This window comes from Meles meles, chromosome 2 (genome assembly GCF_922984935.1).
Source record: "Meles meles chromosome 2, mMelMel3.1 paternal haplotype, whole genome shotgun sequence".
In the NCBI taxonomy this organism is placed as follows: domain Eukaryota; kingdom Metazoa; phylum Chordata; class Mammalia; order Carnivora; family Mustelidae; genus Meles; species Meles meles.
In genome coordinates, this window is record NC_060067.1 from 104,232,092 (window position 1) to 104,257,642 (window position 25,551).

At 35.3% G+C, this 25,551-nt stretch overlaps 1 protein-coding gene across 2 annotated transcripts in view; it reads left to right on the forward strand.

Annotated features, from left to right (window-relative positions):
- Positions 1–25,551, forward strand: part of TBCK (TBC1 domain containing kinase) — a 214,400-nt gene that overhangs the window by 120,105 nt on the left and 68,744 nt on the right. For both annotated transcript variants that reach the window (XM_045998022.1, XM_045998021.1), the window contains exon 23: positions 14,406–14,581. In XM_045998022.1, the coding sequence (XP_045853978.1) occupies positions 14,406–14,581 (176 nt within the window). The remainder of the gene's footprint in view (positions 1–14,405; positions 14,582–25,551) is intronic.

The window sequence follows — 25,551 nt, forward strand, 5'->3', positions numbered from 1 at the left end:
TTAACAGTAACTCTGCTTGTCCATTAAAGTAAAATCATTTTTTCTGAAATCAGAAAGAAAGAAAACATTCGTTAGAACTGACTCATTGAAAAGGTGAACTCTGCCTACTTTGAAAATAGGATGCCTTCTATTGATGTGAATTGCCTTGATCCTTTGTGCCATTATTCTGGCTCATCATTTCCTTGGTCACTGTATATAATTCCTGCTGGGGAAGAAAGATATTATAATAAAATATGACTTATAAAAGCCCAGAAGGGATCTCAATATAGACCTTGCTCTAAAGTGTACCTGTGTTTTGTTTTTAATCAAAGAACACTTACTTGGGATGTCTTTCCTAAATAGATCTAAAGAGATCTCTTTTTCCATCATGCTGAGCTTTTCCTAACTGTACTTGATGCTTAGAGGAACTGGAAGTGATCCTGGGAAATCCTAAGAAGTGAATCCAAATTAATACACACACAAACACACTGAATGTGTGTTTTCTAAGCAAAATATTACGTGACATAAGCTTGGAACATATTTAAAAGAAACAATCTTTTTAAGTCTACAGAAAAAGGATAGATAGACTAACTCTATATTTCACTTTAATTCTTGAGACAGACTGTAGATAAAGACAGGATAGAATCAAACATCGATTTGAACTCATTAATACATTGTACTTTACTGAAATCCCCATTCATCTGCATTTAAAAGCATAAGCAAAGAGCAAATTTAACTAAATTCTTTGCTGGCGCAGATGGCTTCAGAATATCAATTGGCAGTAACATGATGGAAACACTGCTCAGTTGGTAACCTTGGGAACAAAATAGGGTTGCAATTTTTTTGAGTTTTTGCTAGTTTTTTGGTTTGCTTTTTAAGATTCTATTTATTTATACGCCAGTGAGATAGAGCGAGCACATAAGCAAGGGGAGCAGGGGAGTGGCAGGCAGAGGAAGAAGCAGGCTCCCGGCTGAGCGGGGAGCCCGATGCTGTACTCCATCCCAGGACCCTGGGATCGTGACCTGACCTGAAGCAGATGCTTAACCAACCGAGCCACCCAGACATCCCTAGTGGTTTCTGTCTACAAAGAGACATTCAGTAGCTTTAGTTTAAAGAGCGTGGAATGTGGAACCAAATCCCCTGGGTTTCAGGTGTGTGACTCTACCAATTACAGCTGTGTGACCTTAGGGTCATGACTGAACCTCCTTGTTTCCTTAACTCTATTACATGAAAATGATAATAGTACGTGCCTCATAGAGTTGTTGTGTTAAATAAATATATCTAAATAACTTAAAGCAGTACCTGGCACAGAGCAAATAAGATGTGATTATTTTTATTAACATTGTTGTCATCAATACTCTGCTTTTTCTCACTTTTCCATTCTATCATGACAGGCTTTCCTATTGGTGTTATAAATGCAGCAATCACCCCCATTTGGCTCTTTCTATAAACTATTAAAATAGATATCAATCATATAGGTTTCCTTGTTAGCGAAAGCAATTGAGGAATTACTTTAGAAGTCAAGTAAGCTTTCTGTGTTAAGTACATATTATGACTAAGAAGAATATTTCCTTTCATTGCTGAGAGACGGTGTAGTATAGTAGATAGCACAGGCTTTGTGGTCAAGACAGATTAAGTCCTAGCTCCACCACACACTGCCTGTGTGAACTGGGAAGCTTTCAGTGTGGTACTCCTACTGGAACAAACTATCTTAGGTAACATAGATGTAAGCTCACATCCCAGTTCTGGCACATTAATTTCTGCTTTAGTGTTATGACAAGCACCAAAGATAATATACATAATGCACCTGACACAAAATCTGGTACTGAGTATGCAGTATGTGTAACTATTCCTTTAAAGTATATGTAGCATTTAGTATTTGAAAAATACATAAAGAACATGTAACATTCAATCTCTGTAAGTTCCCTCTCCTTTCTCCCTCCTTTCCATCACTTTATACTAACTCTTTAATTCTTGAAGAGAGAACATAGCAGAAAGATGTTGTTTTTGCCAAAAATTGCTCCCAAATTCTATTCCCTTGTAATAGATTATATAGTGGGATGTTACCTTCTGAGGAAGTGCAAATGATGCTAGAAAATGTTGCTAAAAGTTCTTGACATGTATTGTTATGTGTGCCATTTTAGTACTAGTTGAAATAAATATGAAAGCAGTATATTTGCCATTTCTCATACAATCTAAAAATAGTGGCAAGGTATTTTTAGAAGAAATACTGAGTTTTTCATGGTACCATCCAGTACTAGATATTGGCTACTGGTGTTATGAGGACAGCTTCCAATGTCACCACCTTTTAAGCTCAATTACAGGATGATGTCTGTCAGATTTCCTCTGCCCTGTCTAATATTATTCTGCTATAGTGTCCATCTGAATTGAACTAAGAAATGTGAAAGGAGCATAAAACAAGGACAAATCATCCAGAAATATTATATAGATACATAATGGTGTCAGTAAAGCTAAACCCCAGTAAATGTAGGCTTGTTAAAAATACCATGTTTAGAACAAAAAGTCAAGGCAAGAGTGACTTACTTTTGGAAAACATCCAATAATATTGATCAATGAGACTTAGCAACTTTGCTTTAATGTTTCTGAGCTGTGAAATCACCTAAAGTGGATGAACTGGTAGTTGGAAAATTTTGACCACTTCCTGTGAGAACTTAGGATAAGTTAAGTCATTCATTCAACACGTGTCTAAAAAAACAATTATATGACAGATACAGTTTTATGCACTGAGGCCATAAACATAAGGATAAGACAATACCAGCCCCACAGGCAGATGAGGAAAAAGCACTGGAAGCTTAAAACATACCATAAGGATGACACAGAGGTATGCAACTGTATGACCATCTGACTCTAAGTAGGGTACTAATTGAGTGACTAGAGGATAGAATGAGAGATAAAGATATTGGAGTGAATGGACTGGCGTGATCTCAGTGATAATGGTGATAAAAATTGATGAAATGTAGTCCTGAGTATGAGGACCTTATATGATATGCTGAGGAATTTTGGCTTTATTCCATATGCAATTCAAAAGTTTTAAACAGAAAAATGGCATGCTTAGATTTATATTTTAGAAAAATTATTATGTTTGTAATGTGCAAAATGGATTGGACACTTCTAAAATGCTATGATTCCAAAGAATGGAAAAAGAACAACTGGCCAGCAATAAGTTCAAGAATATGGTAAAGTGTACCTATTGATCTTTACAACAAGAATTTATATGGCAAAGTCCCCGGGGAATTTTCCCATGCTATCTCTCCTTAGCAATGACAAAATCTTAGTAAATTGGTCTCTAACTGCACATTTTGGAATCCTCTTATCTAGTAATAACATTCTATCTGTGTGTTACTTGGACTACAGATGATACTCATTACAAACAATGTTAAAATGTGAGATGAGTTACTCAAAATTATTGAGTCTTGAGTCTGTGCTGCTTTACCCACTAAAATATAATTCCTCTCAGTAAATTAAATGGTGGTAACAGTTCCATGAGCCTAAGGATGTCAGGGTGTTCTTGTGATTTACCTTGTAGAGAATGCTTCATAATAAGCATATTTTATTCCATTCACCCTTTTTTTTGTTAGTAAGATAAGCAACTTCATAGCTGTTTTGTTCAGCGAATGTTTTCATGTCTTAGAACATCAATACTTAGAATAATTCTCATCTTCTTATAAATAATTTGTGTCAAAAATATCTGTGGTTGAGATAGATAAATAAGTTGCAGATCACCCTTACGGTTTTGGATGTTAAGAAAATTATTCAAATGTTCTAAAATGTTTAATAGATAATAAATAATTCTGTGTAATTGAACAAATGGAATATAACTCTATATTTAGCCTCTCCATTCTAGTCCAACTGAAAATTTTACACAAAAAAACCTTGCATGTATAGATGATACAAAGACCTTGTGCTTCTTCTTTTTGTTTGTTTCTCTCAATATTTAACATATTTTTAATTGATAAAAGGTTTATAGACAGTTAAATGTATAGACCTCAATTACACAATTCAATACACCTGACAGTAATAAATATCTATGTAAACAACACCGTAATCAAGATGTAGAATATTTGAATTACCCCAGAAAATTTCTTCATGTCACTTCCCTGTCAATCTCTACTCCCCTCTTAGCAACTGCTGTTCTATTAATGTGTATGAGTTTTATCTGTTCTTGGCCTTTCTGTTTTCTCAACTATATCTTTTGATAAGTTGACACTTTTGATTTTAATAAAGTTTATCAATTTTTTCTTTTATGGATATTGTCAGGGGATGGACTGAGCTGAAGTGGGCTGATAACCACTTGTTGTAATAGTAGTCAATTAAGACAACAAGCCAAGGGGCGCCTGGGTGGCTCAGTGGGTTAAAGCCTCTGCCTTCGGCTCAGGTCATGATCTCAGGGTCCTGGGATCGAGCCCCACATCGGGCTCTCTGCTCAACGGGGAGCCTGCTTCCTCCTCTCTCTCTCTGCCTGCCTCTCTGCCTACTTGTAATCTCTGTCAAATAAATAAATTTTTAAAAAAAAGACAACAAGCCAAAATTAAACTAACAGTCAAGTCTATAATTACTTAGTGCCATAGAATATGAAAGAGGCTAAAGAGAAGAAAGAACCAACTCCTCCATGTTTTATTTTTCCGCATGGAATAGTGGAGGCTCAGGTGGATCAGCACAAACATGGAAGTCTAACTACCAAGGAAGCGTGGAGTAAAAGTTCCTTCAGTCTAATGGAACTGGAAGCCCAGGAAGGGCAGAGTGGAAACAGACTGGAGTAGAAAAGTAGTTAGAATAAATAAATAAATAAATGAATGAATGAATGAATGAATGAATGGAAGAAAGTACTTAGTACTCAACTAGAGTGGAGGAAATATCTCCATGTTCGTCTTCCTCTAAAAATGAAGTCTTTGAAAGGTATCTGAAGAAGACCTCTGCTAAAGGCAACTGATAAAAGACATCTGTTTGGGGGTCTGGATAACAAATGTAGATATGTGTAACAGTGTGGTCAGCCAGGGAGATCTGAGTCCTTGACAGCAACTGCCTTCAGAGACTACAATGCACTGGCTATTTACAAAGTCTGGTATGACGAGGGCCGCCTTCTCCCATGAAGCCTCCAGGTAAAGCATTTGTAATTGCCTATGGCTGAGCCTGAAAAGTCATTTATGGATTTTTATCCTGGAGCCAGAATCCTCAGATAGTGTGCCCTCCCTAGGAAATGTTTGCCTGCTCCAAAAATCATTAAAGTATTCTCCTAAGTTTTCTTCCAGAAGCTTATTTTAGTTTTCATTTCTTGGTCTATGATCCAGTTGAATTCATTATGTGGTATGATTTTGTTATGGAGGTTCATTTATTGTCTCATATATTTATTCAGTTATTTCAGTTCCTTTTGTTAAAAAGGCTTTCCTTTCCCCATTGAATTACCTGGTGTTTTTGTTTTGTTTTGTTTTTATGTTCAGTTAGCCAACATATAATACATCATTAGTTTTTGGTGTAGTGTTCAACAATTTGTTAAGTCTGTGACAAAGCTGGTGGTATTTTGACCACCATCAATAGATCAGATTTAGATGTAACTGCAGCTTTATCAATATTAAATCGTTCAATCCACGAACATGGTATATCTCCATTTATTTAGGTCTTCTTTAATTTCTCTCAGCAATGCTTATAGTTTTTATTGTCACATTTTGCTTATTTTTTATTAAATGTATTCCTAGGTATTTTGTGCTTTTCATTCTATTGTACATCAAATTTTAAAATTTATTATCCAATTATTTATCAATAATATATAGAAATTCAATTGAGTTTTGAACCATGATATCCTTCAAAGCTGCTAAACTCATTTACTCATTCTAATAGTTTTGCATATTCCTTAGGGGTTTTTTTCCTAAGTGTAAAAATCCATATTCTCTGAGAAAAAAGATAGCTGTATGTCTTCCTTTCCCATTTTTATGCCTTTCTTTTATTTTTCTTGCTTCGTTGCACTGACTAGGACCTTCAGTTCACATTGAATAGAACTGATGAAAACACATCCTTGTCTTGGTTCACTCTTAGGAGAGAAAAAAACTTTTTTTGATGTTTCACCATTAAGCTTTATGTTAGCTGTAGATTTTTTTTTATAAATGCCCTTTATCAGATTAAGGAAGTTCCCTTATTCTCCTAGTTTGTTGAGAGTTTTTATCATTAATAGGTTTTGAATTTTTGTCACATTTTTTTCAGCATTTATTATGTTAACCATATAGTGTTCTTCTCTTATTCTGTTAATCTGAAGAATTACATTAATTAATAGCCCATTTTGTTAAACCAACCTCAAATTCCCAGGTGTGACAGAGTAAGAACTATATATTTGGTTTCTTCCCCTACTTCCTGAGATGAGTTCCTAAAACACTTTTAATTACCTGGATGACAGGGACTCTAGGAGCATCTTTTACTCTAATATTTGGTATTTGATTTTGGTTCCTGACTCAAAGGTCCTAAGTCCCTTGTAATTTCTAGGTGATAGGAGCAATGTTTGTTTTAATGAGATAAATCTTTGTGGGCTCTTAGAGAGATTCAGGATAAGATCTGGTAATCAGAAAGACCAAACCATGGTTGGAAACTTGGCCTATCCTCTTAGGATAGGAGAGGAACTGCTAATTGAGTTAGTAATCACTCATGCCTATATTATGAATTCTTTATAGAAGTATGTAAAGAGTTCAGAGAAGATTCTTGATTGGTGAACATATCCGCTTGCTGGGAGATTCACCTCATCTTCACAGGGATAGAAGCTCCCACACAGGATCCTTCTAGACATTGCCCTACTCTTCTTCTGGTTGTTCATTTGTAGCCGTTATAATAAACTGGTAAACTTAAGTAAAGTGTTTCCCTAAGTTCTGTGAACTGTTACAGCAAACTAAACTGAGAAATGGATTATGAGACCCACAGTTTATAGCCAGTAGGTCAGGAGTATAGGTGACAACCTGGGACTTGTGACTGGCATCTGAAATGGAGGCAGTCTTATGAGACTGAGCCCTTAACTTGTCGGGTCTGTGCAAATTCTGGCTAGTTACTGTTCAGAATTGAATTAAATTGTAGGACATCCAGCTGGTATCCAGAGAGTTGGAGAATTGGTTGTGGGTTTAAGAGAAAATCCCTCACATTTGATGTATCAAAAATACTATGAATAGAGATAAACTTCTAAAAACTGGATCTTTTAAAACCGAATCAGGGAGAAGTAGAATATCTGAACAAACTAGTTACTAGTAACAAAATTAATTGAATTACTAATGCAAAAACTACCAACAGAGGCACCTGGGTGGCTCAGTCAGTTAAGTGTCTGATGCTTGATTTGGGCTCAGGTATTGACCTAGAGGTCATGAGATCGAGCCCCATGTCAGGCTCTGCATTAAGTGTACAGCCTGCTTAAGATTCTCTCTCTCTCAAAACAAAAAAATAAAACAAGAAAGAACTAAAGAACTATCAACAACAGAAGTCCAGAACCAGGTAAATTCACAGATGAATTCTACCAAACATTTAAAGAAGAGTTTAATACCTATTCTCCTCAAACTATCCAAAAAAATTAGAAAAGTAAGGCCTTTTTTACATTCTACAAGGCCACCATTACCCTGGTGTCAAAAGTAGACAAAGACACCAAGAAAGAAAGAGAGAGAGAGAGAGAGAGAGAGAGAGAAGAAAACTACAGAATAATAGCCCTGGTGAACAAAAATCCTCAACAAAATATTAAAAAACCACATTCAGCAATATACTAAAAGGATCATTCACTGTGATCAAATGGGATTTATTTCAGGGATGCAAAGATGGTTTAGTATTCACAAATCATTCAACATGTTACATTAGCAAAATGAAGGATAAAAATCTGATCATCTCAATACATGCAGAAACAGCATTTGACAAAATTCAACATCCATTCATGATAAAAATTTCAACAGAGTAGTTTTAGAGGGAACATACCTCAACATAATAAAGGCCATTTGTGAAAAGCCTACAGCTAATACCATATTCAATGATTAAAAACAGAGCTTTTCCTTTGACATCAAGAAAAAGACAGGGATGTCCACTCTTACCACTTCTATTCAGCATAGTACTAGAAGTCCTAGAAACAGCAATGAGACAAGAAAAACAAATATAAGAGACATCTGTATTGGTAAGGAAGAAGTTAAACATTCACTATTTGCAGACAACATGTTATTATACTCAGAAAATCTTAAAGACTCCACCAAAAAACTATTAGAAGTAATAAGTGAATTCAGTAAAGCTGCAGGACACAAAATTAATATACAGAACTCCATTGCACTTCTATACACTAATAAGGAAGGAGCAGAAAGATAAATTAAGAAAAAAAATCCCATTTACAGTTACACCAAAGAGAGTAAAATACCTAGGAATAAACTTAACCAAGAAGGTGAAAGAACTGTACTCTGATAAATATCGATTAAAGAAATTGAAGATGACACAAACAAAGGGAAAGATATTTCCTGCTCGTGAATTGGAAGGATTAATATGGTTAAAATTTGTTAAAAATACCCAAGGCACTCTACAGATTTAATGCAATCCCTATCAAAATACCAACAGCATTTTTCACAGAGCTAGGACAGATAATCCTGAAATTTATATGCAACCATGAAAGACTTCAAATAGCTAAGGCAATCTTAAGAGAGAACAAAGCCAGAGGTGTAACAGTCCCAGATTTCAAGATATGCTGCTATAAAGCTGTAATAATCAAAACAGCATGGTACTGGCACAGAAATAGACATATAGATCAATGTAACAGAATAGAGAGCCCAGAAACAAACCCATATGCTTATATGGGATTAATTGGCCATATGCTTATATGGCCATATGCTTATATGGCCAATTAATCTACACAAAAGGGGCAAGAGTATACAGTGGGGAAAAGGCAGTCCTTTCAATAAGTGGTGCTGGGAAAACTGGACAGCTACATGCAAAAGAATAAAACTGGGCCACTTTGTTACATCATACACAAAAACAAACTCCAAATGGATTAAAGACCTAAATGTAAGACCTGAAACCATAAAACACCCAGAAGAAAACATAGGCAATAATTTCTTTGACATAGGCCATAAAAACATTTTTTAGATAATGTCTCCTCAGGCAAGGGAAACAAAAGCAAAAACTATTGGGACTACCAAAATAAAAAGCTTTTGCACGGCAAAGAAAACCATCAACAAAACTGAAATGCAAGCTACTGAATGGGAGAAGATATTTGCAAATGATATATCCAATAAGGGGTTGATATGCAAAGTATATAAAGAATGTTTATACAAAGCAACATCAATAATAATAATAATAATAATAATAATCGGATTAACAAATGGCCAAAGACCTGAATTGACATTTCTCCAAAGAAGACATACAAATGGCAAGTAAGTGCATGAAAAGATGTTCAACATCACTAATCATCAGGGAAATGCAAATCAATTCCTATTGAAATTGAAACCACAATGAGATGATCACCTTACACTGTCAGAATGGCTGCAATCAGAAAGACAGGAAATTAAGAAGTGTTGGCAAGGATATAGAGAAAAAGGATCCCTTATGCACTGCTGCTAGGAATGTAAACTGGTACAGCCAATGTGGAAAACAGTAATAAAATAAAAAAGAAAGAAATATTGTGAATAGAAAAACAGTTTACACCTAGGGTATACCCTTGTTTATTAGTTTCCTATTGCTCCTATAAAAAACTATCACAAACAACACAGATTTGTGATTTATACATTCAGGTCAGAAGTTAAAAATCCATCTGACTGGACAAAAGTCAAGGTGTTGGGAGGGCTTGTTCTTTTTGGAAGTTTACATCTATATTTATAATAAACTCCTTGATAAATTATTGTTATTCTGATTTTAAGTAGTTACTTTTTAACCATATTAAAAGAAGCTAACATATAATTTTTTTGTATTTTACCACCATATTTTTCCATTATCAGTGCTCTTCAGTCCTTTTTATAGATTTGTACTTCCTCTTTATTTTGTTTTATAGTGGGTTGACTGTGCTGTGCCCCAATATAGTTCTTTTTATTTATTTTGCTTTTAAGAACTTTCAGTAAATTTCCACTTCAAATAATGAGTTTTTCTGTTCTAGTATTTCAGGCTTTTTTATTGTTTGCATTTCTCTGTCCATTCACTTTACAGTATTTTCTTTTAAGTCATTGAATATATTTATAGTAATTCCTTAAAATCTTATCTAACAGTTCTAATTCTGGATCATCTTATAGGTCTATTTGCTTGAACTTCTGTTTTTCTTGATTATAGGTCACAATTTTCTGCTTTGCATGTGTAGTTATTTATTATACAGTGGATATTGATGAAGATACATTGAAAAGAGTCTGGATTTTGTTATCTTCCTTTAAACAGTGTTGAGTTTTGTTTTGCTAGACAGTTAAATAACTGGTGGGTCCTTTTGCCTATATTAAATTTTTTAATTTATTAATGCAGGTCTTTTTACCTTTTATTTAGTCCAAGAATGTGACATGTCAAGGTCCTTAACTGAATGAATACTCAAGATGTTCAGTGGAAACTCTCACCCTGACTGGGCCACTTCTCCAAAACTACTCATCTTTATGATGCCTCAGAACTTAATACCATACTTTAAACGTAGTAAGAATTCAGTTTTAGTTCAGTTCAACTAAACAAACAACAGAGTGGCCTTTATGGACACAATGGCACAGAGAAACATTATTCAAACCAAAACCTCTTTGTACATTTTTAATTCTCCTATAGTAAGCTTCATTTATGAAGCAAAATTGTGAATAGAAAATTTGTACATTTGTACATTTGACAGTATAAATAATCCCTATAATGGCTGTGAATCATTTAGGGTTTACAAAGTTTTAAAAATTTTTTATCTTGTATAAATATCACAGTATGTTAAGTAGATTTTCTTATTATCTTCATTTTGCTCTTGAAATAACTGAGGCATGATGATGTTATGCAATGCTCATTATCGTATAAGTTAGTAACTGGCATTTGGAGTCCAAATCTAGACTTTTTACTATTACAGGGGAATATGTTACTTGTTTACCATGTAGGTTTCCATATCAGCAATTTCAAATGGTCCAATCTAGTATCTTCAGAAGTTTACTTCTAACTTTTTAGGAAGCTTATTTTTAACTACAGTAATGACGGTACCTGGTGTTAGATTAAAAACCTGTTGTTAGATAAACTACTGTCCATTTCTTCTTTTTTTTCCTTCATGTTAGTCCTTTCTCAGAGAACAGCAAATAAAAACTCAACTTCATAAAATTTTTAACTCATTTTAAATATGAGTTAAACATTATCTCTACAATTTATCTGCTCTTATTTAAGCAAGCATGTTTTACAATAGTGGTTTGGATATAAAATATTATTTATTTCCTATCCTTAGCAGTTTTCCTGGCTACTTAATTTTCTAGCTGCCTCACAGAGACAATTGAGAATTTATCTCAAACACAGGTTGGGATGAAATAATAACCATACTGTTGTTAACTACAGATGAGGATTTCAGAGTGGAGAGAGAAATGGTTCAAATTGCCCAGTATGTTAAATATCCTGTGTGAATCAAGGTATTCTGAAATAGCTTCAGTGGCCCCTCTTGCAGGGTTAGGAAAAAATTATTAATATTTTAACTCTTGCAAATCCAGTTTCTGTTTTATGTCCAGTAACATGCAAGGGGATTTTTCTTAATGTTTTCTGGCACCGGCATTTGTTTTGCATGTGGATGAAAAGTTCAATTTTTTACTGTAGTCAAGAAATAAATATAATACAGAGATGACATGATTACACATTTTTAACTTCTTTCATTAGTTCTTTCTCTTTTTTTAACTTTTTAAAAGATTATTTATTTGAGAGAGGGCATGTTGGGGGCTGGTGAGTGGGGAGAGGAGCAGAGGGAGAGAATCTTCAAGCAGAATCCCCGCTGAACACAGAGAACTGGGACTGGATCCCACAACCCCATGAGATCATGACCTGAGTCAGAGGCGTAAGGGACTAAGTTACCCAGGAGCCATATTAGTTCTTAAAAAAAAAAAAAAAAAAAAAAAAAACCTCCATGGAGAAGAAATGTCCTTAGAGTTATCTACTATTCTACTATGCTATTTACTGATGTCACTTCTGTCACTGCTCTTTGGTTTTTTAGTTAATAGACTTTGAGGGAACTGTTTTAAGTTTACAGAAAAAATTGAACAGATAGTACTTACTTAGCAGCCTTTTAACAAATGACCATGTCTTCAAGCTACCCAGTAGTGAATCTACTTGTCACTAATACCTGCCACATACACAATACTTCCAATCTCATTTTTAGTGCTGTTCTTTTAAATAGGTAGAGTCATAGATTGCCAAACCTCTAAAGAAAATCTCCTGAACTAAAACACAGACAAACACAAGCTGAATAGAGGAATATCCTCAGAAGATAATTATGAGAAGTTATTGCAACTATGACAAATCAGATTTTTTTAAGTAACAAAGAACAAAAAAGATTTACTGGAAATTAAAAATCTGGAAATGCAGTGAGCTTTCTAATAAGAGTTAGATGATACAATCTAGGAAAAGTCTCAGAAAATAAAACAAAAATACAGATGAAAAGTAAAGAAAATGCAAAATTATTAGAAAATAAATTCAGGATGTTCAGGATTTTTTTTTTAATTAGAGAGAAGAGGAAAAAGCAAATTACTACAGACATCAAGCAAGAACTTTCTCTGTTAGGTGGAGGATTACAAAAGGACCACCAAATACCTTGTATAATGAAGTAACATATTTACATATGTCATTATGAAATTTTAGAACACCAGAGATCCTAAAAGCTTACAGAAAATGGGAAAATCACATACAAATGATTTCAACTGAGAATCGTTGACAATGGAGCACTGTTTTGCATAACTCTAAACTGAAAAAATTTAACCCTAGAATGCTATGCCTACTCTAACTCTTAGTCAAGGGCAGAATAAATATATTAAAAGACATGGAGATTTCAAAATAATTTGGTTTCTGTGCATCCTTTCATAGAAGCTGCTGGAAAATGTGTTCCACCAAAGTGATGGAGTAAATCAAGGGGTAAATAATGTCTTGTCTCTCAAATTAGGGATCAAATATAGGGGCAAGCCAAAGCGAATGGATGCTAGAAAAGAGAAGTGCCAGGACAACAGCTGTTCACTAGATCTTGGAAGTACTAGATCTTGGAAGCATTAGAGCAAAAGAACAGAAGTCTTCAGGAGAGATGTATTTTCCACCTATTCTGGCCCAAATGAAATATGAGATGTATTTTATTATTTTGGAAATAGTTCACTCTTCCTGAGAGATATGATAGTAATGTATGAGGATAAATCAGAATTTAGAGAAGTTATTTTTTTCAGAATCACAAAGTTCTTCATGGAGCTTGAAATCAAACCTAAGAAACCATAGTCCAGGGTACATGATTTATTCATAATGCATTAATCAAAATTATAATGCAAAATAAAAAAAACAGTAGTGCCTTAGGATAAGAGATGACTTTTTAAGAATAATTGCTATTTTGATGTACAGTTTACAAAATACTTTTTGCATAATATTTTGGTTATAATAAAGGACTTTGGAAGGATTTTGAGATGGAGCGGTGACATGGGTCAAGTGAATGAGAATGGGGTATCTGCCAGTACTAATCATCGGGGTAGAATTGAGGTGATGCCAGTAAATTCTCAAGATTCATTGTAAACCTTTTATGGTATTGGTAGGGTGTTTTGGAAGCAGATACAACTGGCTTTTCTATTGCTAGTGATTTAACGACTGAACTACAACCTGTGATCTGGATCATTGACTTGACCAAGCTTTTACTGGATGACAGATGTGTCAGACTGAGTTGAGCCCTGCAGATGCAAAACCTATGGTCTGAAATTCTTCCTTTGGAAATTAACAGTGTTAAATGGATCAACTTTGTTTTAAACGACAGGGTTTTCTCACTTTAGCTTCAAATTTTTATCTTAACTATATTAATTGGAATTTTTCTAAAATGAAATTCCCAATATCTATTCTACTTTGAAAAAGTAAACTATTATCAGAGTAAATGAGGAAGATTCTTAAATAAGATGTGTTAAATTCCATGATGTTTAAATAATGATATACTGAACGATCCAAACATGTCTACTGTGTATATGTATATATGTATGTATATATGCGTATATATGTATAGATATAGGTGATAACAAAATCCACATAAAATATATGTATATATTCACATATGTAAATGTATATATATCTGAAGGTATATAATAACATAAAATACTCCCACATTATAATCATATATGCTGATTAATATCTACACTGTATCTTCACTGATGTCTTTTCTAATTGGTTATCATCTTAGCCATATTGGATGCATGCATTTAGGAAAGATTGTGCTTTTTAATGAACATACCAATTCAAATTCTAAATGTTTGCTTTTTTAAAAAAAATTTCCTATCTAGAAATTGACATTGAACGCTGTGTGCGGGAATCAATCAACCTGTTTTGCTGGACTCCTAAAAGTGCTACTTACAGACAGCATGCTCAACCTCCAAAGCCAATTCCTGATAGCAGTGGAGTCAGAAGTTCGACACCTTTTTTCTCCACTGAGTGTCCAGATCCTCCAAAAACAGATTTGGTATGTATCTACAGATTTAATTTACAAACTCTGAAGGCAGACAGTTGTTAAAAATGTAGTGTAGCATAATTTTTGCTCATAATAATGTTATCACTTATGTCTTTTTAACTATTTTCTAATATAGGATTATATTTATGCAACTTTAGAAAACCTTTATGTGTACTTAGTTTTACAGTTAAGAATATTGTTTGATATATTCCTTCAGGTAGCAAGCTTCACATTTTGTCTATATAATTGTAGTATCTCAACTTGTCATATGCTAAAAGAGTTACAGAAGCAAAGGAAGAATTACAAAAATAGAGAAAGATGGGGAACTTCAGTGGCTCCGTTGTTTAAGTGTCTGTCTGCCTGCCTTAGACTCAGGTCATGATCCCAGGGTCCTGGGATCAAGACCCAAGTTAGGTTCCCTGCTAGGGGAGGGGAGCAGGTGGAGTCAGCTGCTCCCTCTGCCCCTCTCCTGCTCCTGTGCTCATTCTTTCTCTGTCCCTCTCAAATAAATAAATAAAGACATCTTTTTTTACACTTATTTATTTTATTATTTTTGTCTCTGAGTTTTTAATTTAAATTAATTAACATAATGTATTATTAGTTTAAGAGGTAGAGTTCAGTTAGAGGTAGAGTTCAGATTCATTAGTTTTGTATAACATCCAGTACTCATTACATCACATGCCCTCCTCAAGGCCCATCATCCAGTTATTCCAACTCCTCATTCCCCTCTTTATGTCTTATTTTTCCCTCCCTTCCCCTATGATCCTGTTTTCTTTCTTAAATTCCACATATAAGTGAGAGCATATACTAATTGTCTTTTACTGATTTACTTATTTCACTTAGCAGAAATCCCTCTAGTTCCGTCTGTGTTATTGCAAACGGCAAGATTTCATTTTTTGATAGCTGAGTAGTATTCCATTCTATATATCCACATCTTCTTTATCCATTCATCTGTCAATGGACATCTGAGCTCTCTCCATAGTTTGGCTATTGTGGACAATTGCTGCTATAAACATTGGGGTACAGGTGCCCCTTCAGATCATTTGTATCTTTGGGTTAAATACCCAGTAATATAATTGCTGGGTCATAGGGTACCTCTATTTTCAACTTTTTGAGGAACCTCAATATTGTTTTCCAGAGTGGCTGTATCAGCTTGCATTCCCACCAACAGTGTGAGAGGGTTCCCCTTTCTCTGCATGCTTATCAACATCTGTCATTTCCTGACTTGTTAATTTTAGCTATTCTGACTGGTGTGAGGTGGCATTTCATTGTGGTTTTGATTTGTATTTCCCTGATGCCGACTAATGTTGAGCATTTTTTTCATGTGTCTGTTGGCCATTTGTATGTCTTCTATGGAGAAATGTTTGTTCATGTCTTTTGCCCATTTCTTGATTGGATTACTTGTTCTTTGGGTGTTTTGATAAGTTCTTTTTTTTTAATTTATTAAATTTTTTTTCAGTGTTCCAAAATTCTTTGTTTATGCACCACACCCAGTGCTCCATGCAATACGTGCCCTCCATAATACCCACCAACATGCTCACCCAACCACCCCCCCAGTTTGTTTCTCAGATTGTAGCCCTTAATCTGATACGTCATTTGCAAATATCTTCTCCTATTTTGTCGGTTGTCTTTTGGTTTTATTGACTGTTTTGTTTGCTGTGCAAAAGTTTTTTATCTTGGTGAAGTCCCAATAGTTCATTTTTGCCTTTGTTGCCCTTGTCTTTGGAAACATGTCTAGCAAGAAGTTGCATTGGGCAAGGTCACAGAGTTTGTTGTCTGTGTTCTTCTTTAGGATTTTGATAGATTCCTGTCTATCAAATGTCTGTCACATTGAGGTCTTTCAACCACTTTGAGTCTATTTTTGTGTATGGTGTAAGGAAATGGTCCAGTTTCATTCTTCTGCGCATGGCTGTCCAATTTTCCAAATACCATTTGTTGAACAGTCTTTTCCATTGGATATTCTTTCCTGCTTTGTCAAACTAGCTTTCCTACTAGTTGACCATAGAATTGAGGGCCCATTTCTATGTTCTCTGTTCTGTTCCATTGATCTTTGTCTCTGTTTTTATGCCTGTACCATACTGTCTTGATGATTACAGCTTTGTAGCAGATCTTGAAGTCCAGAATGGTGATGCCACCAGCTTTGGTTTTCTTTTTCAAGATTACTTTGGCTATTTGGGGTCTTTTCTGGTTCCATACAAATTTTAGGATTGTTTGTTCTAGCTCTGTGAGAGATGTTATTTATTTATTTGACAGAGAGATAGAGAGCACAAGTAGGCAGAGTAGCAAGCAGAGGGAAAGGGAGAAACAGGCTCTCCACTGAGCAGAAAGCTCGACATGGGGCTCCATCCCACGACTCAAGCCGAAGGCAGCCACCTAAGCAACTGAACCACCCAGGTGCCCCAACAAATGCTTTTTCTATATCTGTTGAGATGATTGTATAGTTCTTGTCTTTTCTTTTCTTAATGTAGTGTATCACATTGATTAATTCACAGATGTTGAACCATCCTCACAGGAATAAATCCCAGCTGGTCATGGTGAATAATCCTTTTAATGTAATGTTGGATCCTATTGATTAGTGTCTTGGTGAGAATTTTAGCATCCATATTCATCAGGGATATTGGTTTGTAATCCTCCTTTTGGGTGGCGTTGTGTCTGATTTTGGTATAAAGGAAATGCTGGCCTCATAGAAAGAGGAAGTTTCCTTCCATTTCTGTTTTTTGAAACAGCTTCAGAAGAATACGTAATTCCTCTGGGAAGCCATCAGGCCCTGGAATCTTATTAGGAGATTTTTGATTACTGCTTCAGTTTCTTTATTGGTTATGGGTCTGTTCAGGTTTTCTGTTTTTTGTTTGTTTGTTTGTTTGTTTTGTTTCACTTTTGGTAGTTTATATGTTGCTAGGAATGTATCTATTTCTTCCAGATTGCCTAATTTGTTGGCATATACTTCCTCATAATATGTTCTTATAATTGTTTGTATTTCTTGGGAGTTGTTTATGATCTCTCCTCTTTCATTCATGATTTTATTAATTTGGGTCCTTTTATTAATTTAATTTAATTTTATTAATTTGAGTCCTTTCTCTTTTCTTTTTGATAAGTCTGGCCAGGGGTTTATCAAACTTATTAATTCTTTCATCAAAGAACCAACTCCTAGTTTTGTTGATCTGTTCTACTGTTCTTTTGGTTTCTATCTCATTAATTTCTGTTCTGATCTTTATTATGTCTCTTGTTCTACTGGCTTTATTGGCTGTTCTTTCTCCAGCTCCTTTAAGTGTAAGGTTAGGATGTGTATTTGAGCCCTTTTTTGTTTCTTGAGAAAAGCTTGTATTGCTATATACTTTCCTCTTAGGACCGCCTTTGCTGCATCCCAAAGATGTTGAACAGTTGTTTTTTCATTTCATTTCTTTCCATGACTTTTAAAAAATTCTTTTTAATTTCCTGGTTGACCCTTTCATTCTTTAGTGGAATGCTCTTTAACCTCCATGTATTTGAGTTCTTTCCAAATTTTCTCTTGTGAATGAGTTCCAGTTTCAAAGCATTGTGGTCTGAAAATATGCAAAGAATGATCCCAGTCTTTTGGTACCAAATGAGACCTGATTTGTAAGTTAATATGTGATTTATTCTGGAGCATGTTACATGTACACTCGAGAAGAATGTGTGTTCTGTTGCTTTAGGATGGAATGCTCTGAATATATCTGTGAAGTCCATTTGGTCTAATCTGTTATCCAAAACCCTTGTTTCCTTGATCTTCTGCTTAGATGATCTGTCCATTGCAGTGAGTGTAGTATTAAAGTCCTCTGCTATTACTATATTATCAATGTGTTTCTTTAATTTTATTATTAATTGGTTTATGTAATTGGCTCTTCGCATCTTTGGGGCATAAATATTTATAATTATTAGATCTTCTTGTTGGATAAACCCTTTAATTATGATATTGTGTCCTTCCTCATCTCTTATTACAGTCTTTGATTTGAAATCTAATTTGTCTGAGATAAGGATTGCTACCCCAACTTTTTTTTGATATTCATTAGCATATGATTTTCCTCCCCCTGACTTTCAATCTGGATATGTCTTTGGGTCTAAAATGAGTCTCTTACAGACAGCATTTTGATGGGTCTCGCTTTTTTATCCAATCTGATACATGTGTCTTTTGATTGGGACATATAGTTTACATTACATTCAGAGTAACTATTGAAAGATATGAATTATGCCATTGTATTACCCGTAAAGTCACTGCTTCTGTATATTGTCCCTGTTCCTTTCTTGTCTGTGTTACTTTTGGGCTCTCTTTGCTTAAAGGATCGCCTTTAATATTTCTTGCAAGGCTGGTTTAGTGACCACAAATTTTTTTGGTTTCTGTTGGTCCTTTATCTCTCCTTCTATTTGGATGACAGCCATACTGGATAAAGCATTCTGGGCTGCATATTTTTTTCAGTTAACACCCCTTTCTGCTTTCTGGACTACCAGGTCTCTGTGAATAGGTCTCTGCCAGTCTGATGTTTCTACTCTTGTAGGTTATGGACCTCTTATCCCAGGCTGCTTTCAGGATTTTCTTTGTCCCTGAGATTTGCAAGCTTTACTATACATGTTGAGGTTTTTACCTATTTTTATTGATTTTGAGGGGGATTTTCTGTGCCTCCTGGACTTGAATGCTTGTTTCCTTCCCCAGATTATGGAAGTTCTCAGTTACAATTGGCTCCAGTATACCTTCTTCTTCTCTCTCTCTCCTTCCTTTTGGGACCCCTATTATTCTAATATTGTTTTGCTTTATGGTATCACTTATCTGTCAAAGTCTCCCCAGTAGTGTTTATCTCTCTTTTTCTCAATTTCTTTTTCTCCATCATTTTGTCTTCTACATCACTAATTCTTTCTTCATTTATCCTAGCAGTCAGAGCCTGCATTTTGGAGGGGGTGGGGAGGGATTAAGTATTTTTTTAAATTTGCTTAAGATTTTATTTATTTGACAGAGAGAGAAAGAGATTACACACAAGCAGGGGGAGTGACAGAGGAAGAGAGAGAAGCAGGCTCCCCACTGAGGGGCTGGATCCTCCATTTTTAATTGCAACTCATTAATAGCCTTTGTGATTTCAACTTTGATTAGATTTTAGGTTTTTTTACTTTTCCAGAAGTGGATTCTCTAGTGTCTAAAATTTCAACAAGGCCCCCAGAGAAATATACTCTAAAGAAATCAGAAGAGACCCAAAACTGAAAAAAAAAAATTAAAATTAAAAAAAGAGAGCATGGGGCGCCTGGGTGGCTCAGTGGGTTAAAGCCTCTGCCTTCAGCTCAGGTCATGATCCCAGGATCCTGGGATTGAGCCCCGCACCGGGCTCTCTGCTTGGCGGGGAGCCTGCTTCCTCCTCTCTCTCTGTCTGCCTCTCTGCCTGCTTGTGATCCCTGTCAAATAAATAAATAAAATCTTTAAAAAAAAAAAAGCGAGAATATAATCAAACAGGTGAACAGAGCAGAGAAATACACTAGATCCTGTGTGTATTTTGGTCTGTTTGTTAGAAACGAGTTACCAAAATTGTAAAGAAAGAAAAATATATGTACAAAAATAAAATTAAATACAATGAAAGGATATAACATAATTATAAAAATGAAAAATTAAGACTTAAAAAAAAGAGTTGATAAAATAAGAAATTGGTTGAAAAGGAAAGAGAAAAAAATTAAAATTGAGACTAAAGAATCATGAGGAAAAAAAAAAGACATGAGTTCTATATACTATTTTCCTGCAACTCTGGAGTTTTGTAGTTCTGTATGACCAGTAAACTTAGTCTTAGTGGGATATTCTTGCTGATCTTTGGGTCAGGCAAGCGAGACTGTTGTGCTGATTCTCTGGTGTCTTTGGGCAAATTGTACTGCCCTTCCCAGGGGCTCGGGCTAAGTAAGCAGCTCTGATTGCTCTGTATGGCTTTTGTTCCTTGAAGACTTAACACCCACTTTAGAGGATAAGAATGAAAATGGCTACCTCCCATCTCCCAAGCTAAAAGCTCATGCTCCCTACTCCTCAGTGAGTCCTCAGGGAAAAGCAGTCAATCACTCCTATCTTCCTGGTTTCCATCCACACTTTGTGCTCACCCAGCCTGTGACCAAGCACTTTCCAACGCGGACACATGATTCCACTTAGAGTCCCCAGATCCTGTAGACTTCTGTGGCACGCATACACACTGCTGCTCCTGGGAGAGGGCAGAGGGTCTCCCCATGGTTCTGCCATTTTTTGGGTCCCCTGCTGGGAGAGTGGTCACCTGACAAGGCCACAGTTCCTGGTTTATGGCAACACCAAGCTGAAAGACCACTCCTGGGCTTGATGATTGGAAAGGGCTTCCCCACCCCAATGCCTGTGAACTCTGCTGCTGTCAGGCACCCACATTCTTTCTGTGACCCTGGCAGTCCTGAGACCATACTGTCCCACCCAGGATTCCACCCTGCTTGGCCACCTGAGAGCCTTTCAGGCACAGGGATGTCCCTCACTGGAGTAGACTTCTAAACGTTCTGATTTTGTGCTCCACTATATCACTATATCACTTTCCAGAGAGCCAGCTTATGGAGGCTCTCTCCCCCAATTTACAATTTATTTTTCCATAGATCACCTCAGATTCATTTCTCTGCACCTACTACCTTGCAAAAAGTAGTTGCTTTTCTATTTGTAGAATTGCAGCAATTCTTTTCTTAGATCTCCAGTTGAGTTTGCAGATGTTCAAAATGATAGCTATCTAGCTGAATTCCTAGGATCAGACTAAACTAAGGTCTCCTCCTCTGTCATCTTGGATTCTTCTCTCTCAGAGTTCTTAATACATAAGAATAAGAATATATACTTACTGAGTGCTGATTGACCAAAAAAAAAAAAAATGCATTTTGAAAATCTATGCCAGTCAGGTTTTTTAACATTATTTATTCTTTCTAAATACTTGGCTTTATAAATATGAGTTGACTAATCTTTCAACTATAATAATTCATATATTTCAAATATTCCAATATTACCACAATATCTTAATAATTTCCATATATATGGAAATTTAATATATATATAGAGAGAGAGAGAGAGAGTTTGCACTTTAGATATCTTCAATTTAATAGGATAGGCTCTAACTTGTAATGATAAAACTTTTTCAAATTTTCTCTTATATATGTAAAACAATAGATTATGCTGCTATTTGCTTTTTTGAAACTAGATGTTTTGCAAGAATTTGCAATTTTCACCCCTTTGTTCTTTCTGTGCTTTTTCATGTTACCAAAATATGAGAGCATGCTCATTATCCCATTATCCCATTATGATCAAATTATATTTATTAAAGGTAGTTATGAACATGACTCTGTAGTTGAATACGATGTAGTTTTAGTAATTGCAGTCCCTGCAGAAATATTGATGGTAAAGAGGAAAGCAGCTGCATGAAAAATGGTAAGATATTTTGGACATCTTAAAAAACAAAACTAGAATAAGTACCTACACTAGTAAATAAATATTTGCATTATAGTTTCCCAAAAGTAGATGAGGCCTCACAAGGAGAAATAAATTCTTGAACAGTGGAAATGTTCTACCACCAGATATTACTAATATCAAACAACCAAATGTTATTACTACGTAATGGATTTTGGTACAAAAACTCACTTATCAGCTAAGGATTGTTCTGGATGATTTATGGCTGAATAATATTACATTGTGTAGATATACTGCATTTTATTTAACAGTTCATTAGTTAATGGATATTTGGTTATTTCTGCTTATTAGCTATTATGAATAATCCTGCTGCAAACATTCATTTGTGTAAGTATTTGGGTACTTGTTTTCAGTTCTTTAAATATATACTTAGGAATAGATTTTCTGGGTCATATGTTTTCAACTTTTTGAAGAACTGAAAAATTTTTCTGTGAAGTGCCTATACTAATTACCTTCCCCTTAGCAGTGTCTGAGTGTTCCAATTTCTCCTCATGTTGCCAATACCTGTCACTATTTTAGATCATGGCCATCTTAGTGAGTGTTGAATTGTCATGTCATTGTGCTTTTGATTAACATTTCCCTAATCATGTTGTACATTTTTTCATATATTTATTATATAATAATAATAAATTACATTATTATTTATATATTTATTATTTATATTTATATTATATATTATTATATAATAATAAATAATATATTTATTAATCATTTGCAAAAATGTCTGTCTACATCCTTTGCCCATTATTTGAGTTATCTTTAATTGTTGAACTGTAGAATTTTTTTACATATTCTCTATACAGGTCCCCTTATCAGGTAAATGACTTGTACTTATTATTTTCCATTCTATGCATTATCGTACTACTTTTATGATAATGTCCTTTGAAGCACATAGTTTTTGATTTTGGTGATGTCCAATTTATGAGTTGTTTTTCTCTTGCAACTTTCAAGGTTCTCTGTCTTTGATTTTTGATAGTTTGATTATAGTGTGTCTAAATGGGGATTTTTTTTTCTTTATCCTAGTTGGAGTTAATTAAGTTTCTTGGATGTGTAGATTGTTTTACAGTGGATTTTAAAAGTTTTCACCCATTATTTCTTCACATATTTTTTCCTCTTCCTTTCTCTTCTCTTCTCTTCTTCTGGGATTCTCATTATCTGCTTATTGCTGTGGTTGATGGTGCCCCAGAGTTGCTTAGGCTCTGTTCATTTTTATACATTCTTTTTTCTTTCTGCTCTCTAAACTGGATAATTTCACTTGACCGATCTTCTTGTTCACTGATCATTCTTCTGCTGGCTCATATCTGCTTTTAAGCCCCTCTAGTGAATTTTTCACTTTATTGTATTTATTGTACTTTTCACCCCCATAATTTCTATTTGGTTCATTTTCATTAATTGTCTTTAATAGTATACTGTATTTAATGAGACATTTTTCCTTAATTTCTTTAGACATGGTTCTTTTAGTTCTTTGAGCATATTTAAAGGAGCTGATTTAGAGTCTTTGTCCAATAAGTCCAACATCTCATACTTGTTTTGGTTGAAAACTTTACATGTTAAAGAATATGATGTGGCAACTTTGGAAATCAGATTCTGCCCCCACCACAGGGGTTTTTGTTGCTGTTTGTTTTGATGGTGGTCATTGTTGTTGGTATTTGTTTAGTGACTTTTCTGAACTAAACCTGTATAGTTTGTATTCTTTGTCAACTCTGATCCCTGCTTAGTCATCTTAATGGTCATCTAATTTTTAGACAAAGATACCCTTAATTTCTGTACTCAGTAAGACTTCCAACCTTTGGTGATGAGCTGTGTATGCATGTTGGGGCACATATTTAATATTCAGGCAACAGTCTACATTGCCTTAGCCTTTGCTTCCCACATGCTCAGAGCCTTGAGTTTAGCCAAAGATGAGAGATTAAGGCTTTCTCAGATCTTTCTAGACAATGCAAAGAGTTTTACATATGAGTGGATAGCCTTCTAAATTTCCAGGAACATGTCAGAGTTTTTAAAGACCCATGTGGACATTGCCTTCTTCAGCTTTTAACTTTAATTTTTAACTTTTGTTGTTAACTACCCCAGTTTTTATGGTTATGGCCCCCGCAGACAGCTGCAATGTTAAACAGTCACTGCTGACTGTTTTTGACCAAAAAGGCTGCTTAAGACAGCTCTGAATCAGATCCAATAAAGATAAGCATGGTGAAGAAAGGTTTTTAGGGAACTGGCAGACAGGCCAAATAACCACAATTCCTTGAAATGGTGCTTCTAAACATCTAAAACATTTTTGCCTCTTCCAGAGGTTGCTAGTCTGCTCGTTTATGGAACTCCTGGTTTTCAAGGTGACTGTGGAGCTGAGAAGAGGGGAATGAGAGTAGGGCAAATTAAAACAAAGCTCATATTCTTACTAAGATTCAGATATTTTTCTTAAATATGCACTCCTCACATTGCTATAGTTTTTTTTTTTAATTTCCCTAATTTCTGAAAACATTTATTTTGATAATCTTTGCCAGTTGCCTCATTGTTTTTCTGGAGGAGCAGTTGTTTTTTTTTTTTTTATTCGTTCATTTGTTTATTTACAGCATAACAGTGTTCATTGTTTTGGCATCACACCCAGTGCTCCATGCAGTACGTGCCCTCCCTATTACCCACCACCTGGTTCCTCAACCTCCCACCCCACCCCCTTCAAAACCCTCTGGTTGTTTTTCAGAGTCCATAGTCTCTCATGGTTCATCTCCCCTTCCAGTTTCCCTCAACTCCCTCTTCTCTCCATCTCCCCATGTCCTCCGTGTTCTTTGTTATGCTCCACAAATAAGTGAGACCATATGATACTTGACTCTCTCTGCTTGACTTGTTTCGCTCAGCATAATCTCTTCCAGTCCCGTCCATGTTGCTACAAAAGTTGGGTATTCAAACTTTCTGATGGAGGCATAATACTCCATTGTGTATATGGACCACATCTTCCTTATCCATTCATCCGTTGAAGGGCATCTTGGTTCTTTCCACAGTTTGGCGACCGTAGCCATTGCTGCAATAAACATTGGGGTACAGATGGCCCTTCTTTTCACTACATCTGTATCTTTGGGGTAAATACCCAGCAGTGCAATTGCAGGGTCATAGGAAAGCTGTATTCTTAATTTCTTCAGGAGTCTCCACACTGTTCTCCAAAGTGGCTGCACTAACTTGCATTCCCACCAACAGTGTAAGAGGGTTCCCCTTTCTCCACATCCTCTCCAACACACGTTGTTTCCTGTCTTGCTAATTTTGGCCATTCTAACTGGTGTCAGGTGGTATCTCAATGTTGTTTTAATTTGAATCTCCCTGATGGCTAGTGATGATAAACATTTTTTCATGTGTCTGATAGCCATTTGTATGTCTTCGTTGGAGAAGTGTCTGTTCATATCTTCTGCCCATTTTTTGATATGATTATCTGTTTTGTGTGTGTTGAGTTTGAGAAGTTCTTTATAGATCCTGGATATCAACCTTTTGTCTGTACTGTCATTTGCAAATATCTTCTCCCATTCCGTGGGTTGCCTTTTTGTTTTGTTGACTGTTT